General features: G+C 49.5%; 1 protein-coding gene across 1 annotated transcript; it reads left to right on the forward strand.

Annotated features, from left to right (window-relative positions):
* The first annotated feature begins 82 nt into the window (after positions 1–82).
* On the forward strand, positions 83–17,047 carry VPS26B (VPS26 retromer complex component B). The gene is made up of 6 exons (XM_073584972.1): positions 83–458; positions 11,480–11,636; positions 11,980–12,144; positions 12,602–12,777; positions 13,096–13,238; positions 13,845–17,047. Exons 1-6 carry the CDS (start codon positions 236–238, stop codon positions 13,989–13,991), a joined length of 1,011 nt encoding a protein of 336 aa, XP_073441073.1. The 5' UTR covers positions 83–235; the 3' UTR covers positions 13,992–17,047.

Below are 17,047 nucleotides of genomic sequence, written 5' to 3' on the forward strand. Positions count from 1 at the left end.
TATGGTGTTCTTCAATTACGTCAGTAGCAGGCTGCGAATGACTCTGACGCATGCGCAATGAGTTGATTAGCAATTCGGGGATCATATTGGTGTCTGGCAGCATAGTGACGTGCGGCGTCATCCAGGCCGATCTGTGCGCGTGCGCACTGTGCTGGACACCCAGTAGCGGAGACCGGGATCTGGAAATTCGGTGCTGTCAGCCGCCTGGTGCCGGGCCCTCGTCTCCGCCGCAGCCATGAGCTTCTTCGGCTTCGGGCCGGCAGCGGAGCTGGACATCATGCTCACGGATGCAGAGAGTCGCCGGCGGGTGGAGCACAAAACGGAGGACGGCAAGAAGGAGAAATATTTCCTCTTCTACGACGGAGAGACGGTGTCCGGCCGCGTCACCGTCACCCTGCGGAGCCCGGGCAAGAGGCTGGAGCACCAGGGGCTGAAGATCGAGTTCATCGGGCAGATCGGTGAGAAGGGCGGGGCTCTGCAATGCTCCCTGGGGTGACGTGAGGGCACTACAAGTCCCAGCAGGTGCAGCCGGCAGACCTCAGGTTACAGCAGTGACAAGGAGGTGCAACCGGGGGACTACAAGTGCCAGCAGTGTCAGAGGGTGCAACCAGGAGACCACAGGTGCCAATGACAGGAGGTGCAGCCGGTGGGACCACAGGTGCCAGCAGTGCCATGGGGTGCAGCCGGGGGACAACAGGTGCCAATAGTGACAGGAGGTGCAGCTAGATATCCACAGGTGCTAGCTGTGACAGGGGTGAAGTCGAGGGGACAACAGGTGCCAACAGTGACAGAAGGTGCAGCTGGATGTCCACAGGTGCCAGCAGTGACAGGGGGTGCAGCCAGGGCCAGGGGACCACAGATGCCAATAGTGACAGGGGGTACAGCCGGGGGCCACAGGTGTTAGCAAAGACAGGGGTACAGCTGAGGGACAACAGGTGCCATCAGTTTTAGGGCTGTAGTCTGGGGGACCACAGGTGCCAGCAGTGACAGGGGGTGCAGCCGGGGGCCACAGGTGTTAGCTAAGAGCGGTACAGCTGAGGGACAACAGGTGCCATCAGTTTTAGGGCTGTAGTCTGGGGGACCACAGGTGCCAGAGGGTGCAGCTGGCGGAGCACAGGTATCAACAGTAACAGGAGGTGCAGCTGGGGTTCACTGTTCTGAGTTACCGCGTCCCATGTGCACATGCGGCTCAGGCTTAGTCCCTTTATTATGTGGCACACTTCTGCTTGCAGTCAGTGAGTTGATTCCCCCTGATTGTTACAATGTACTGGGAGCGGCTCCTGCTCTGGTTGTTACAATGTGTCGGCGCAGAGATCAGAGTCTGCACTGTAGCACAAAGGTCTCCAAGAAGACTCCTTTAGGGTCACTGTCTCCTGTTAGTAAGGAGCAATCAGAGATCCTAAAGTGGATTTCCAGATATCGGGAATGTTACTGATTGCTAAGCTTTAACTCTGTGTTGCCAGCATGTCAGCATGCTGGGACTTGTAGTTGTTCAGTTGTTGTAGCCGCCACTGCTTTCTGTATAGCAGCACTTGGTCTCGAGGACTTGGCCATTGGTGTACACTTCTGCAGGGTCCACGGGGGAAACGGTGGGCCCTTGTGCTGAGCTTAGGACTGTTTGATTCCTGCTGATAGAGGAAGTTGTTTTCTTATTCTTTTCTGGTAAACATCTCCCACCTCAAAGAGTGACCGTTCCCGGACCCACGGCCGCCCGCCGGGCATCCCCCCCTCCGCCTGCAAGAAGGGAAACAGCTGCTGCTATGAGGTCACTGATGAAATGGACCCGCAGGCGACTACATCCTGTGTCATACGCGCTGCAGCATCTCCTGTGTGGAGAGCTCTGCTCAGCCTGAGCCTGCTGATTCAGGAATAGGATACCAGAGCTGCAGTCAAGACTGACAAAGTAGAGGAAGTATACTGCAGGAGTAGATGGCATTCAGGCTGGGTGACTCTGGGCACAGTACTGGCATTCATCAATGAAGTCAGCCAGCTGAGAAGTCTCCATTTGTCATGTATAAGACAACCCAGGATAGGAAGTGGCTGTGCAGCCATGATCCTCACTTTCAGGAGATCAAGTCTGTATCATATATGCAGAAGTGACACTGCTGGCGGGAAATACGGCAGCCTCCATCTCTGCTAGTCTGCACCCCGATACAGGATTGCCAGGCGTCAGTAGTGAATTGCGGCTCATGCAGGATCGGTTATTTCCAGGCATCCAGGGCTGTGGAGTCTGAGTTGGTCCATTTTGATGGAATCGGAGATGGTGTTATTATAAAATGGACTGACTCCCAACTCCTAAAATATATAATACATTGGGTGCAGTAGTTCAGTGCAGGATGTGCTGTAAATGTTTTCATAATAATTTGGGAAAGTTCTGAAATGTCCTATAAATGTCTGTTCTGTTCCTGATCTCAGGATCTGGGCTTTTAGTGGCGATGACTCTGTGCTGCACTTTATGTACATGCTCAGTAGTGACCAGTGCTGTGGGGTTGTAGATGAGATGAATCTGTGCTGCACTTTATGCACATGCTCAGTAGTGACCAGTGCTGTGGGGTTGTAGATGAGATGAATCTGTGCTGCACTTTATGCACATGCTCAGTAGTGACCAGTGCTGTGGAGTCGTAGATAAGATGAATCTGTGTTGCACTTTATGCACATGCTCAGTAGTGACCAGTGATGGGGAGTCGTAGCTGAGATGAATCTGTGCTGCACTTTATGCACATGCTCAGTAGTGACCAGTGATGGGGAGTCGTAGCTGAGATGAATCTGTGCTGCACTTTATGTACATGCTCAGTAGAGAGGCAGTGCTGTGGAGTCGTAGATGAGGTGAATCTGTGCTGCACTTTATGTACATGCTCAGTAGTGACCAGTGCTGTGGGGTCGTAGATGAGATGAATCTGTGCTGCACTTTATGTACATGCTCAGTAGTGACCAGTGCTGTGGGGTCGTAGATGAGATGAATCTGTGCTGCACTTTATGTCCATGCTCAGTAGTGACCAGTGCTGTGGAGTCGTAGATGAGATGAATCTGTGCTGCACTTTATGTACATGCTCAGTAGAGAGGCAGTGCTGTGGGGTCGTAGATGAGGTGAATCTGTGCTGCACTTTATGTACATGCTCAGTAGTGACCAGTGCTGTGGAGTCTGAGATGAGATGAATCTGTGCTGCCCTTTATGTACATGCTCAGTAGTGACCAGTGCTGTGGAGTCGTAGATGAGATGAATCTGTGCTGCACTTTATGTACATGTCAGTAGTGACCAGTGCTGTGGAGTCGTAGATGAGATGAATCTGTGCTGCACTTTATGTACATGCTCAGTAGTGACCAGTGCTGTGGGGTCGTAGATGAGATGAATCTGTGCTGCACTTTATGCACATGCTCAGTAGTGACCAGTGCTGTGGAGTCGTAGATGAGATGCATCTGTGCTGCACTTTATGCACATGCTCAGTAGTGACCAGTGCTGTGGAGTCGTAGATGAGATGAATCTGTGCTGCACTTTATGCACATGCTCAGTAGTGACCAGTGCTGTGGAGTCGTAGATGAGATGAATCTGTGCTGCACTTTATGCACATGCTCAGTAGTGACCAGTGCTGTGGAGTCGTAGATGAGATGAATCTGTGCTGCACTTTATGTACATGCTCAGCAGTGAGGCAGTGCTGTGGGGTCCGAGGTGAGATGAATCTGTGCTGCACTTTATGTACATGCTCAGTAGTGACCAGTGCTGTGGGGTCCGAGGTGAGATGAATCTGTGCTGCACTTTATGTACATGCTCAGTAGTGAGGCCGGGCCGTGGGGTCGGATGTGAGATGAATCTGTGCTGCACTTTATGTACATGCTCAGTAGTGAGGCAGTGCTAGGTAGTCGTAGCTAAGATGAATCTGTGCTGCACTTTATGTACATGCTCAGTAGTGACCAGTGCTGTGGGGTCGTAGATGAGATGAATCTGTGCTGCACTTTATGTACATGCTCAGTAGTGACCAGTCCTGTGGAGTCGGGGGTGAGATGAATCTGTGCTGCACTTTATGTACATGATCAGTAGTGAGGCAGTGCTGTGGGGTCCGAGGTGAGATGAATCTGTGCTGCACTTTATGTACATGCTCAGTAGTGACCAGTGCTGCGGGGTCATAGATGAGATGAATCTGTGCTGCACTTTATGTACATGCTCAGTAGTGACCAGTGCTGTGGGGTCGTAGATGAGATGAATCTGTGCTGCACTTTATGTACATGCTCAGTAGTGACTAGTGCTGTGGGGTCGTAGATGAGATGAATCTGTGCTGCACTTTATGTACATGCTCAGTAGTGACCAGTGCTGCGGGGTCATAGATGAGATGAATCTGTGCTGCACTTTATGCACATGCTCAGTAGTGAGGCAGGGCTGTGGGGTCCGAGGTGAGATGAATCTGTGCTGCACTTTATGTACATGCTCAGTAGTGACCAGTGCTGTGGGATCGGGGTCAGGGAAATTAATGAGTCAGGGGTCTGACTTACTGACTCCACAGTCTTGTGGTTATCAGTAGTGGATTGCGGCTGGTGCAGGATCAGTTATTTCATGGTATCAATCAGGGCTGTGGAGCGGTAATCCAAACCACCGTCTCCTCCGTTTCCCTGACTCCACAGCACCGTCTCACTACTGAGCATGTACATAAAGTGCAGCACAGATTCATCTCTACCAAAAGCTGAGATCAGCAACAGAACAGACATTTATAGGACATTTCAGAACTTTCCCAAATTATTATGAGAACATTTACAGCACATCCTGCACTGAACTACTGTACCCAATGTATTATATATTTCTCTAATCCACTCCACGACAGCACACAAGAGGTTTCCTCCCCATCCTAATTAGGGACAGGAAACAAGGTTTAAATAGCCCGCCCCTTCCTTCCATGTTTTCCTGTCCCTAAGGGATGGGGCGGCGATACTCTCTTGTAGGTACCTTTAAGCCAGGCAGCCTGGGTCGATCGTGCTGGACCTTCCTCCCTCAGCTGCTCCTACCTCGGGCGGGACCGCACCATCCTTCGGCGCCGCTGGCAATGCTGGATGGTGAAGAAGTGGCTGGGGGACTCCCGTAGCCCCCAGCCTCGTAGCTTCTCTCCCCCTCGCGCCTGACTGACCGGCGTTGACTTCCGCACTCTCCGGCAGACCTGGGCATGCACAGGAAGTGACGTACTCCGCCGAGAGAGAAGGTGCGACGTCACTTCCTCCCTGAGTTCCACGGTGGAACACAGCGCCATTTTGATTGGAAAATTGAAAATTTCAAACCGGGGAAGGAGTCAGAAGATAGGTCCTATCACGGAGGAGAGAGCTCTCATCCTATTGGGTGAGAAGAAGCACTGTGTCTCGGTTCCTGTATAATAGGGCCCTGACTGAAGACTCCATAAGGTAGGACTGAGGTTCTAAATGATGGATGTGCCTTCTGTTAGATCTGGGTCTGCAGAGCCCTGCACTAAGGCTACGTGCACACGTTGCGGATTCTGCTGTGGATCCGCAGCGTTCTTAGCTGTGCGGAACCGCAGCAGATTTAGCTGCGTTGTACAGTACTGTACCATTGTTTTCAATGGTAAAATGAAAAACGCTGTGCACGTGCTGCGGATTTTTCCGCTGGTTCAAATCCGCAGCATGTCAATTCTTTGTACGGAATCCGCAGCGGTTTCACACCTTCTCCATTATAGAGGTGTGAAACCACAGGGCTAATCCGCAGGTTTCCAAATCCGCGTGGAAAAATCCGCAGCACCTTTCACTACGTGTGCACATAGCCTAAGGCTGGTTTCACATTCGCGGGCAGAGGGCTGCGGACTTCCTCCATGAGGCCCCACCCCACTGCGCCTCCTCCGGTTAGCTCCGCCTATTTCTGCATGTGGCCTGAATACCCAATATTAAAGCAATCTGAGCATGCGCCGCACCCGGCGGCCATTTTCGCAGCAGATTGAGGATAGTTCTGACTCAGAAGCTGAACTATCAGGTCCTGAAGAATGGGCGGAAGAAGGTGAACTTATTGAGTCATACGGAGGATAATAAAAAAGTGTTCTTTTCCTCTGAGGATAAGGAGGAAGCTACTGCTGGCAGTTAAGATTACGATGGGAGTTGAAGAGGAGAAACCATCCCGCACAATCCAAGATGAGATGTTCAGTGGTCTAAAATCAAGAAGGAAGATGGTTTTTCCTATCCATGAAAACGTCCAAAATTTAATCCTGGATGAATGGGAATTCCCAGAAAGGAAGGTGAACATCCCAAGTGATATGAAGGATTGCTTTCCTCTGGATGAGGACGTCTCAAAGTGCTGGACTGAAATCCCTAAAGTGGTTATCCAGGTGGCTAGGGTAGCCAAAAAAATTGTGTTGCCCTTTGAGGACTCCTCTCAACGTAAAGATCCACTTGACCGCAAGATGGACAGCTTATTGAGGAAGTTTTGGGAAGCATTAGCGACCTCCTTAAAGACAAATGTGGCATCCGCCTGCGTCATGAGAACCCTATTTCTCTGGTTGAAGCAACTGGAAGACTATATTAGGGGGTGGTACCCCTAGAGAAGACCACCTGGCCTCTACCTCTCCTACAGAAAGCTGTGGTTTCCTTGCAGACGCCTCTGCTGAGTCAGTTTGTATTGCTGTGAGGACGTCGGTACTCTCGAACACCACCAGAAGGGCACTTTGGTTAAAGATGTGGGGCGGAGACATCCTATCCAAGTCTAAACTATGCTCTATTCCCTTCAAAGGAGAATAATTCTTGTTTGGTCCTGCAGTGGACAAATTACTGGAGGAGGTGACTGACAAAGAGAAAAATCCTCCTGAGTCAAAAACCCTCAAGAAGAAGCCATTTCTTCCACACCAAATTCAGACCCTTCAATACAGAGGGAAAGGTAAAACCAGGCGGTGGAGCTACCAAAAATGGGTAAAGGAAGAAATATTTTTCACAACCCCCGTTAAGATAGGATATGACGCCAATCAAGTAGAGGGCAAGATTTCAAACTACTTCTCAAGATGGCGGGAGGTAACATCAGACCACAAAATCCTGTCCTCAGAAGGGGAGTAAAAATAGACTTTTCCTCCTTTCCTCCACAAAGACTAGAGGTGAGATCTCTGCCATCTTCAAGGCTTCTCTGTACAGAGAACTCCAGCAAATGCTATCCTCTGCGGTAATATCTCCGATTCCAGAAGCAGAGCAAGGTCATTACTCCCAGATGAATCAATACATCGTGTATTGACGATTCAAAATGGAGTCGGTAAAAACTACCGTTGATCGGGAATGACTTCGCCATGGCCACCATAGACCTCCAAGAGGCATACTACCATGTACCCATTCATCCAAGCTACCATCGGTATCTGAGGTTTGCGGTCACTCTAGGCCAGGAGGTGTGTAACTTTCAGTTCAAGGTCCTTCTCTTCGGCATATCAGCTGCACCCCGAACATTCGCAAAGATTATGGCAGAAGTATTAGCCTTCTTCAGAAAGCAATACATTTGCATCGTTCCCTACCTGGATGACCTTCTCATCATGGCTCCTTCTAGTGCTACTGTAAGAGGGCATCTCCATTCAAGTCTACATGCCCTAACACTTTTAGGCTGGATCATAAATAGGGGAAAATCAGACCTGAACCCATCAACCGAAAAAGTCTTTTTAGGAATCCTCCTAGAATCCCAAAAACAAAAATCCTTTCTTCCGGTCACCAAACAGTTATGCATAAGATCAAGGGTTTGGACCCTAAAAACCCAGAAGAGGGTGACCTTAAAATTTGCAATGTTAGTACTGGGATCAATGACATCATGTATTAAGGCAATTCCCTGGGCCCAAGCTCACTCAAGGATACTCCAAAAATGTGTCCTTTTTCGCTGGAACAAAACTGCGGAGACACTCGACGTAAGAATCTCTCTTCCTCAGCATGTCCAGTGTCTTCATTAACAACAGATGCCAGCAAACAAGGTTGGGGAGCGGTGACATCTCGTGGAGTCTTTCAGGGAATCCTGCCTAAAAAGATGGACGACCATTCCTCCAATTTCAGAGAATTGAGAGTGGTAGAGGAGGCCCTGAAAGCAGCAAAACCAATACTCCAGGGAACCCAAGTCCAAGTTTACTCCAACAGCATGACCACTGTGGCCCATCTTCGTCATCAGGGCAGCACACAATCCGAGAGTCTGCAGCAGGTCTCAGCAAGAATTTTCATTTGGGCAGAACGTCACCTCCTGTCTTTATCGGCGCTTCACCTAAAAGGATCCGACAACATTAAAGCAGACTTTCTGAGCAGGACGGATATAGTCCCAGGAGAATGGAGCCTCAGTATGACAGTATTCCAGCTTATAACCAAAAAATGGGGTCTCCCGGTGGTGGACCTGTTTGCAGACCGAGAAAACGTAAAAGTAAAGCATTATTTCTCCATAGGTCCAAACGAAGCCCAATCAAAAGTGGATGCCTTCTCTCACCCGTGGCATTTCAGGTTGGTCTTCGCATTTCCTGCAATTCCGTTGTTGCCAAAGACTCTGCAAAAGTTCAGAATGGATAGGGTCAAAACCATCCTGATTGCCCTTCTCTGGCCAAAGACGGGCTGGTTAGGGGGCTCTGATACTTCTTAGCTCAGAAGAACCTCTGACCCTGCCACTGGACCACAACTTTCTACATCAGGGTCCCATTTTTCACCCAGCTCCCCACAGCCTACACTTGGCAGCCTGGCTTCTGAAACCACAATCCTGAGAGCCAGAGGCCTCTCAGATGCCATCATTTCCACTTTACAAAAAAGTAGGCAACAGGTCACAAATACCATCTACTTCAAAGTATGGAAGACCTTCTCAGTGTGGTATGGATCCACTTTCATTGATCCTTTTCACCCTGACATAGCAAAAATTCTAGATTTTTTTTACAGGACGACTTATCTAAAGGACTAAAACCCAGTACCTTGAAGGTCCAGGTATCGGCCCTGTGCTCCTACTTCGATCAGAACCTGGCAGACCACCGGTGGATAAGGAGGTTCATGTCAGCTGCCTCCAGAATCTGTTCAAGGAAATCCAACATAATTCCATCTTGGGATTTGTATATAGTTCTGAAAAGTCTAACTATTCCTCCATTTGAGCCTATGGACCAGGTCCAGATAGAAAACTATCTTGGAAAGTGGCACTACTTGTAGCCATTACAACGGCAAGAAGGGTGGGCGAGATTCAGGCCTTATCCATTAGGGAACCTTATTTAAGAATTCTGGATGACAGAATAATATTCCGCCTAATCCCGTCTTTTTTGCCAAAAGTGTCATCTGAATTCCACAGGTCCCAAGAAATAATTCTATCCTCCTTCAGTGACAATCCAAAGGACGAGAGATAAGCAGGATTCCATTCTCTGGTTGTTCGACAGACAGACTATTCTCTTCTACTTGAATCAAACAAAACCTTGGAGGAAGGATTAGAATCTTTTTGTCCAGTATGGTGGACCAAACAAGGGAAAGAAAGCCTCCAAGAGCTGTATGGTCAACTGGATCAAGAAAGCAATCACGGACACTTATAGAAATCAGGACCTATCTCCTTCAGAATTGCTAAAGGCCTATTACACTAGAGCTGTCTCCGTCTCCTGGGCGAAAATGGCCAATGCCTCCATTGAGCAGATCTGCAGACCTGCTACCTGGTCCTCGGTCTATACCTTCACTAAGCACTACAGATTAGATCTAATGTCTATTAGAGATCTAGCCTTTGGCAGCAAAGTCCTACAGGCTGTTGTCCCTCCCTAAACCATTACTCTTTGGTATTTCTCCTGTGTGCTGTTGTGGAGGGGATTAGAGAAAATAGAATTAAGGCCCCGTCACACACAGCGATCTCCCTAGCGAGATCGCTGATTTTGTGACGCCACAGCGATCTTGCCAGCTAGATCGCTGTGTGTGACGGGGATCAACAACCGGCCCCCCTGCCGGTTATCACTGATCGTGCTCGATCGGCCTGGCCCGTTTTTCGATCGCTGGTCTCCCGCTGGCCAGCATGCATCGCTGCGTGTGGCAGTGAGAGACCAGCGATCAGCGTCGCTGGTTTCTAATGTAAACATCGGGTATCCAGGAGCCGCGGCTCCTGGATACCCGCTGTTTACCTTGGAAACCGGCGTACATGCTGGTTTCCAAGGTAAACAGCGGGTATCCAGGAGTTGCGTGGCTCTTAGATACCCGATGTTTACCTTGGAATCCAGCGTGTACGCCGGTTTCCAAGGTAAACAGCGGGTATCCAGGAGCCGCGGCTCCTGGATACCCGCTGTTTACACTAGAAACCAGCGTCGCTGGTCCTGATCGCTGGGGCTGTCTTGTGACAGCTCACCAGCGATCAGCCTAACGATGTCCCAGCAATCCTATCATGTTGGATCGTTGGTGGGATCGCTGGGACATCGTTATGAGTGACGGGGGCTTTATACTTACCAGTGGTTTGGTTTCTAAGACCCTCCACGACAGCATAGGTAATTTCCCCCCCCACCAATAAAGTATATTCATTTGATTTTCTTAGTGTAAATAAAAAATTCAAGAATTCATTCTATGTGGTCTTTGTAAAATACTGGGGATTGAGGGAAGGGGCAGGATATTTAAACCTCTTGTTTCCTGTCCCTAATTAGGATGGGGAGGCAACGTCCTGTGTACTGTCGTGGAGGGTCTTAGCAACCAAATTACCAGTAAGTGTAATTCTATTTTTAGGAGTTGGAGTTAAGGCCCCGTCACACATAGCGATCTCGCTAGCAAGATCGCTGCTGAGTCACAAGTTTTGTGACACAACAGCGATCTCGCCAGCGAGATTGCTGTGTGTGACAGCGACCGGTCCCCTGCCGGTATCGCTGCAAGAAACCTCTGGACATTTCTTTCGTTGCTGATCTCCTGCTGGCCAGCACGCATCCCTGCGTGTGACAGGCGGGAGACCAGCGATCAGCTGGTAACTAACGAACACAGCGTCGGCGTCGCTGTGCTGATCGCTGGTGAAGCTGTCTGTCTGACAGCTCACCAGCGATCACATAGCAACTCACCAGCGATCCTGACACGTTGATATCGTTGTCTGGATCGCTGGTAAGTCGCTATGTGTGACTCCAGCATTAGTCCGTGTTATACCAATTCTGAGTCCACCAAAATGGACTCTGACTCCACAGCCTTCGTATCAGTAGTGGATTGCTGCTGGTGCAGGATCAGTTATTTCCAGGCTTCAGTACTGGAAAGTGGCTCGTGCAGGATCGGAGATCTCCTCTACATATTTCTGCTTGTCAGTGAATAGACGTCTCTTCCGCCTCGCCACCTCTTTTTCACATCCTCACGCTCCTCCTCTTGCGCCTTTCCTCTTCTCTTGCCCCTTTTCTCTTCTGTGCCTCTCTTTTTGCACCTCTCCTCTTCTCCTTTTGCACCTCTCCTCTACGCCTCTCCTCTACTCCTCTGTTTTTCCGCCTCTCCTCTCCTTTTCCACCTCTTCTTCTGCCTCTCCTCCACATTTGCCTCTCCTCCTCTTTTGCCTCTCCTCTTCTGTGTCCTCACGCTTATCCTGCTTCCTCCTCAGAGTTGTACTACGACCGGGGAAACCACCATGAGTTCGTATCGCTGGTGAAGGATCTGGCGCGGCCAGGGGAGCTCTCTCAATCACAGAGTTTCGACTTTGAGTTCACTCATGTGGAGAAGCCATACGAGTCGTACACGGGGCAGAATGTGAAGCTACGGTACGGGGCTGGGGAATCTTACAAATTTAAAGGGGCTGTAAATAGAAAGATAAAGCTCTGTAACTTTGGATCTATAGCTCTGATTGTCATTTAATGAGAATATTCTTGATTCCATGCAATCGTTCTCACAGCTGAGGGTCTGGTACAGTTATACTCAGTGTTGTACTAAATGCAATAGCAAACATTTGTGTCCAGTCCTGACACTTTATTGCAGTGTGTTTATGCAGGACTGATGATACAGATGGATCCAGAGTGCAGTAATGGGAGCGGAGGCTGGTGGTATGGAATCGGGTCGGTGCTGAGCTTTCTGCTGTTTTCACCTCTGCTGCTCTCGTCTGCCCAGGTACTTCCTGCGTGCCACCCTCAGCCGCCGGCTCAATGACGTTGGGAAAGAGCTGGATATTGTGGTCCACACACTGAGCACGTACCCCGAGATGAACTCTTCCATCAAGATGGAGGTTGGGATCGAAGATTGTCTGCACATCGAGTTTGAGTACAACAAGTCCAAGTAAGTCTGCGCCCATCGCCCTCCACGGAGTAACATCTGGTTTCCGATTTTTCGGCTCAGTTTTGCTGCAATGCTCCATCAGATGCGCTTAATTCCTAGACTCCATTCACGTGCAGCTTATTTTTGGTGCAGCTCTCGCCCTCCTCCGCTGTATTCACAGTGTGGTCTGATCGCTGTTTATTGCGGAAAGGCGGCCCTGTATATTTCCTGCTGATTGACTAGTTCCAATTTAAAAAAAAAAAAGCATCAAAATCCTAATTTCTGAAACCCCCCAGTGATGTGTTAAAAGTAAAATGCTGCAGTATTGGAGTATGAGTTTTGAGAACGTGACCACCGGCTGCAGCAGTGTGAGCCATTTTACGATCATCAGATCCATAAACTGCAGTTGGAATAAGCCCCAAAGTATACGGCAGCCGTCCTCGGTGTCTTAACGCCGCCCTGTTTTCTCCTGTAACAGATATCACCTGAAAGACGTCATTGTGGGGAAAATCTACTTCCTTTTGGTGCGAATTAAGATCAAACACATGGAGATCGATATCATCAAGCGGGAGACCACGGGCACTGGACCAAACGTCTACCACGAAAATGACACCATCGCCAAGTACGAGATCATGGACGGAGCGCCGGTGCGAGGTACCATCCACACCCGCGAGTGTTCGATAACTACCAGTGTGGGCGATTCGGCACCCAACGTTTCCAAACTCCTGAACTGCACGTCTGCCCAAAAAGTGAACGCCGTTCCTCCATGTAATGTGCTCAGGAGCCTGGAAAAGCTGAATGACGTGTACGGGTGGCAGCCATATTGTCTCTCTCTGCAAATCCAGCATGTGTATAGCTGCCACTTCTAATATACCCACAGGCCCCCCGCAGTGCAGGGACCATCTTTATTCTTCGAAATTGTCACACTTGATGTCCGTGGTAACTGTTTTCTTCATCTTCCTCGACCTGTAGGTGAATCCATCCCCATCCGGCTGTTCCTGGCGGGATACGAGCTGACCCCAACGATGAGGGACATCAACAAGAAGTTCAGCGTGCGCTATTACCTCAACTTAGTGCTGATCGACGAGGAGGAGAGGCGTTACTTCAAACAGCAGGTGAGCGCCGCCCCCCCCTCGTGGTAGGAGTGAGGGGCTGCACACACTTTCATACTTCGCATGGGGGCAGAAACCAAAGTGTGAACAGAGGCAAAGTCATCTCTTATCAGCCCTGTGTATTTAGATCATGCCGCTCCGCTGGTGGCCGCCATGACTGTGCCGTCTCAATGTCACCAGACCCGCAATTGGTGCAGCAATCAGGTGATGGATAATATCTGTGCAGATGCGCCTGATCGCTGCGCCAATCGCTGGCTTCATCTGGACTATGCGGTCATTGTCTCCAGCATCGGCGCCGACCGCTAGATGCACAGGGGAGACGAACGCCTTATTCTTTGACCTCCTGGGCCGAAGAAAAAAATCTAATTAATGGTCGTCGATCCCTTTAAAGAGACACTCCTATCTCGTTCCACTTTGTCTGATCTCTGGTGACTCTGCCATGAATGTGCCGTGCAGGGGCCACAGCTCTCTGGCATCGGTGAGGATCCGAGCGGTCAGATCCGTAAAGTGATGGCGTATGCTGGCGATACATAATCGGGTGGGATGTCTGCACGTTTATTGGTTGCACCAGACAGATTATCATGCCTTCTCCCATCCTCTCTCCTCCAGGAGGTGGTGTTATGGCGTAAAGGAGACATTGTACGGAAGAGCATGTCTCACCAGGCTGCCATCGCCTCGCAGAGATTCGAGGGAACACACCCCGACAACCGGCCACAGCTGAGTGGAGCGGCCGCAGGAGACCAGGAGAACGAGTGACTGCCTGTTCAGTAGGAGAACAGCTTCATTAGTGACTAAACAGACTCTCGGAGCCCACCCGTCCACCACCCGCGACCCCACAGACACTCGGTGGGTCAAGCTTGCAGAGGGGCGGCCGGTTTCTCTTTCCTGGCCGGCTGTCTGTTCCTCTTGCTGCTACTTGACATTGTGTAATATAGGGGTGGGGGGAGGGAGGGGATCGCGCCTCTTAACCCTTTGTGTTTATACTTTTTATGCTCTCATTGGCTTGTCCTTGTCGCAGGTGAAGCCCCCGCACTTCGGGCTGGAGGTCCTAAGGGTCGGCCTGTGCACACATATAAGTGCCCCTTTATGGTGTGGTTGTAGTTAGTGCTGACCCCTCGACTATCGGTGCCCATAGAAGACCTGTCTGTCCGTTCCAAGCGCCTCTCACCAGTGTAACGCTGCTTTACCCCCTCCCTGGAGTCAGACGCACGGGATGGACCATCTCCGTTATATAGACAGTATATACAAAGGGGGATAATAAGGAGTTGTTTGCTGGGAAGAAGCCACACAGGTACGGTAGCTGGATCTTAAAAGGACAGACACATTCCGACCTGCGACGGACTGTGGTGAAGTCACAAAAGTTTTCAGTCTTGTTGAATTTTATGTCGCCGTTCACAAGTCGCTCCGACGCGCACTGACATAGACTTCACTGCACTCAGACTTGCTCGCAGCTATCTGTTTTTTTTCTAATTGTCTCACAGACCTGGGCCGTAGAAGTCATGCGGTTTGTCTGAGAATTGCTGCCGCACGAAACAAGTCCTCCGCGCGGCCATCTCCGAGGAGCGGCTGATATCAGTCACCAATTGATGAAGAAATCCAGGAGGGGATGCACAGTAGTGATTGGGGGCCGGGAGGGTCTGCACCTCAAATAAGTCATCAGACTGAAGGACAAAGTCTGTGGTGGCTGATAACAGAGAGCTATAAAGTGAGTACACCTGGCCGGAGGTTTGGACTTTGGCCGTGAAGCAGATTATGCTGTAATGCCAATAAATGGGGTCACTCGGCCACCCACGGCACTGTGACAAGCAAGGTACCACGGTTCATTCTCACGGCGGTGGTACCCCACAAGTCACGTCTCCACCCCATTCACCTGCATTACGCCACGATGGTGCTGCCATTGTGTCCTGGTCGTATACCGGTGACCATATGACGATGGTATGGTGTCTGTCGGGTGAAGGCACGGAGGTATCTCATTAATGATCTGGTTTTATATAAGCTAAAAAACGAGGATCTCATCTCCTTAAGTGGGGGCGGTGACCTATGGGACCCCTGACAGATCCAGAGAGAAGCGTGGCCGTGATGGTTCAGCACCGCGGTGCCTTCGTGGTTTTCCGTGCATAATGTGGCCCCAGGAACAGCCCTGTCATCCTGGGGCCCTGCTGTGCAGAGAAACAATGGCTGATCCGCCGCCCCTTTATTCTCTGTGTGGGTAATGGTCTCAGAGATCGGACCCCCAAGATCATAAAGTCCCAGCGCTTACTTTATATGATTGATATACCTCTTGCCAGAACTAGAAAGTTTACGGGATGGGGGGAGGTATTCTGGAGTCTCCTCTGGGACAGGATGACGTACCCATCCTCTCGCCAGAGACAGTCATTGGCGTGGCGTCTTCTGTATGGACACGGACTGTAAATCACAGCCGATCACCGACCTGATGCATCGGGATGACTGTCCTATAGTATAGGCATGAAGGAACTGAAGAGGTTATTGACGCCTTCTGGCTGCATATCCCATCGGGCCTCCATTAGGACAAGCTCTTTCTGAATCTCGTCAGATGTCCGACAACATTGTCCTCTGTGTGCAGCGACCAAAACGTGCGACCCCACAGCTTTTATATACAATAGGGCATTAGTCTGCGTCTCTGATCCTGACACATCTCTGTTAGCCAATGCTGGAATCCCCAAGAAATAACCGTACTGGAGCACATTTCCATGTGCATTGTGCCGTTCCTCTGTTTTCCCTCCTGGAAATGGTAGAAAACAATGCGACAATTTGACTCGCATAACAGTGGGGTGTAAATATCTACAATGTCTGATACTGATCACGAGAACACATAGGGATGCGGCTTAATAACAATGGGGACGCCCTGCTGTCAGGATGGTCATGCATTTCCAATAGGGATAAAAAAATCAACACAAAGCAGAATTTCTAGATTTTTTTTCCTAAATGGGGAATATAAAAGGGAACCTGTCACCACTTTTTTGACCTACTATTTAAAAAATATCATTCAATTGTCAGCTATGCGTTCCAGAACTAGTTGTGGAACACATATCTGACACTCAAATGATATATTTACCTAGTAGACCAAAAAAGTGATGACAGGTTCTCTTTAAGTATTTACTAGATTAAACCTGTCAATCATCCTGCAAACTGGACGAACATGCAGAATTCAACCTCCACGCACGTCACAACTCGCCGTGTCATATTGTCCACCTCACAGTATTTTCTAGATGCCATTTGCATTTACAAAAACATGTCCCCCCAAAAAAGGAAATTTTCCTTTCACTTTGACTCATCAAATCCGTTGCGAGGACGGCAATGCACCAAAATATGGAGAGGAGCGAGCAAAGCCCAGTGTATACCGTATACAGCTGGCACATCTCCCACATGTAAGGTAAGGGTTAAAGACGACATTATCAGTATTTTTTGTTATGTTAAAATAAAAACTGTATAAAATAAAGTCCCAGTATTTCACGTTTTCCCGGGGTACAGTAATGGGTACAACCGCTGCCCCTGGCACATGGTATATTGCAGTGTATTTATTAGGTGGGCACTAATGTATTGCACTTTGCACCCATGGCCGTGCCCTTAACCCCACTATTAGATTGTAAGCTCTTGGGAGCCAGGCTGTGGCGCCCACGCTGCACATCTGCCAGAAACATTTGGACACATTGCAGAAAGGTTAAAGTTCACTCTCGATCCAGAAATCAACCTCCATTCCGACTGCAGTGTTTATTTCCCATGGTTCATTGTATAAATGTCTATTTTACATTGTTTTTATTAGTCTCAGATTAAATAACAATGTCTCAGAA

Source organism: Dendrobates tinctorius, unplaced genomic scaffold (genome assembly GCF_039654945.1).
Source record: "Dendrobates tinctorius isolate UK_male_01 unplaced genomic scaffold, ASM3965494v1 ptg000086l, whole genome shotgun sequence".
Taxonomy (NCBI): Eukaryota; Metazoa; Chordata; class Amphibia; order Anura; family Dendrobatidae; genus Dendrobates; species Dendrobates tinctorius.

Bases quoted from the DNA above. Each gene is read 5' to 3' on its own strand.
- VPS26B (XM_073584972.1), top strand. From the start codon at position 236: ATGAGCTTCTTCGGCTTCGGGCCGGCAGCGGAGCTGGACATCATGCTC. The intron at 459-11,479 runs GTGAGAAGGGCG...CTTCCTCCTCAG, and splicing joins CGAGTTCATCGGGCAGATCG to AGTTGTACTACGACCGGGGA. The intron at 12,145-12,601 runs GTAAGTCTGCGC...CTCCTGTAACAG, and splicing joins TTTGAGTACAACAAGTCCAA to ATATCACCTGAAAGACGTCA.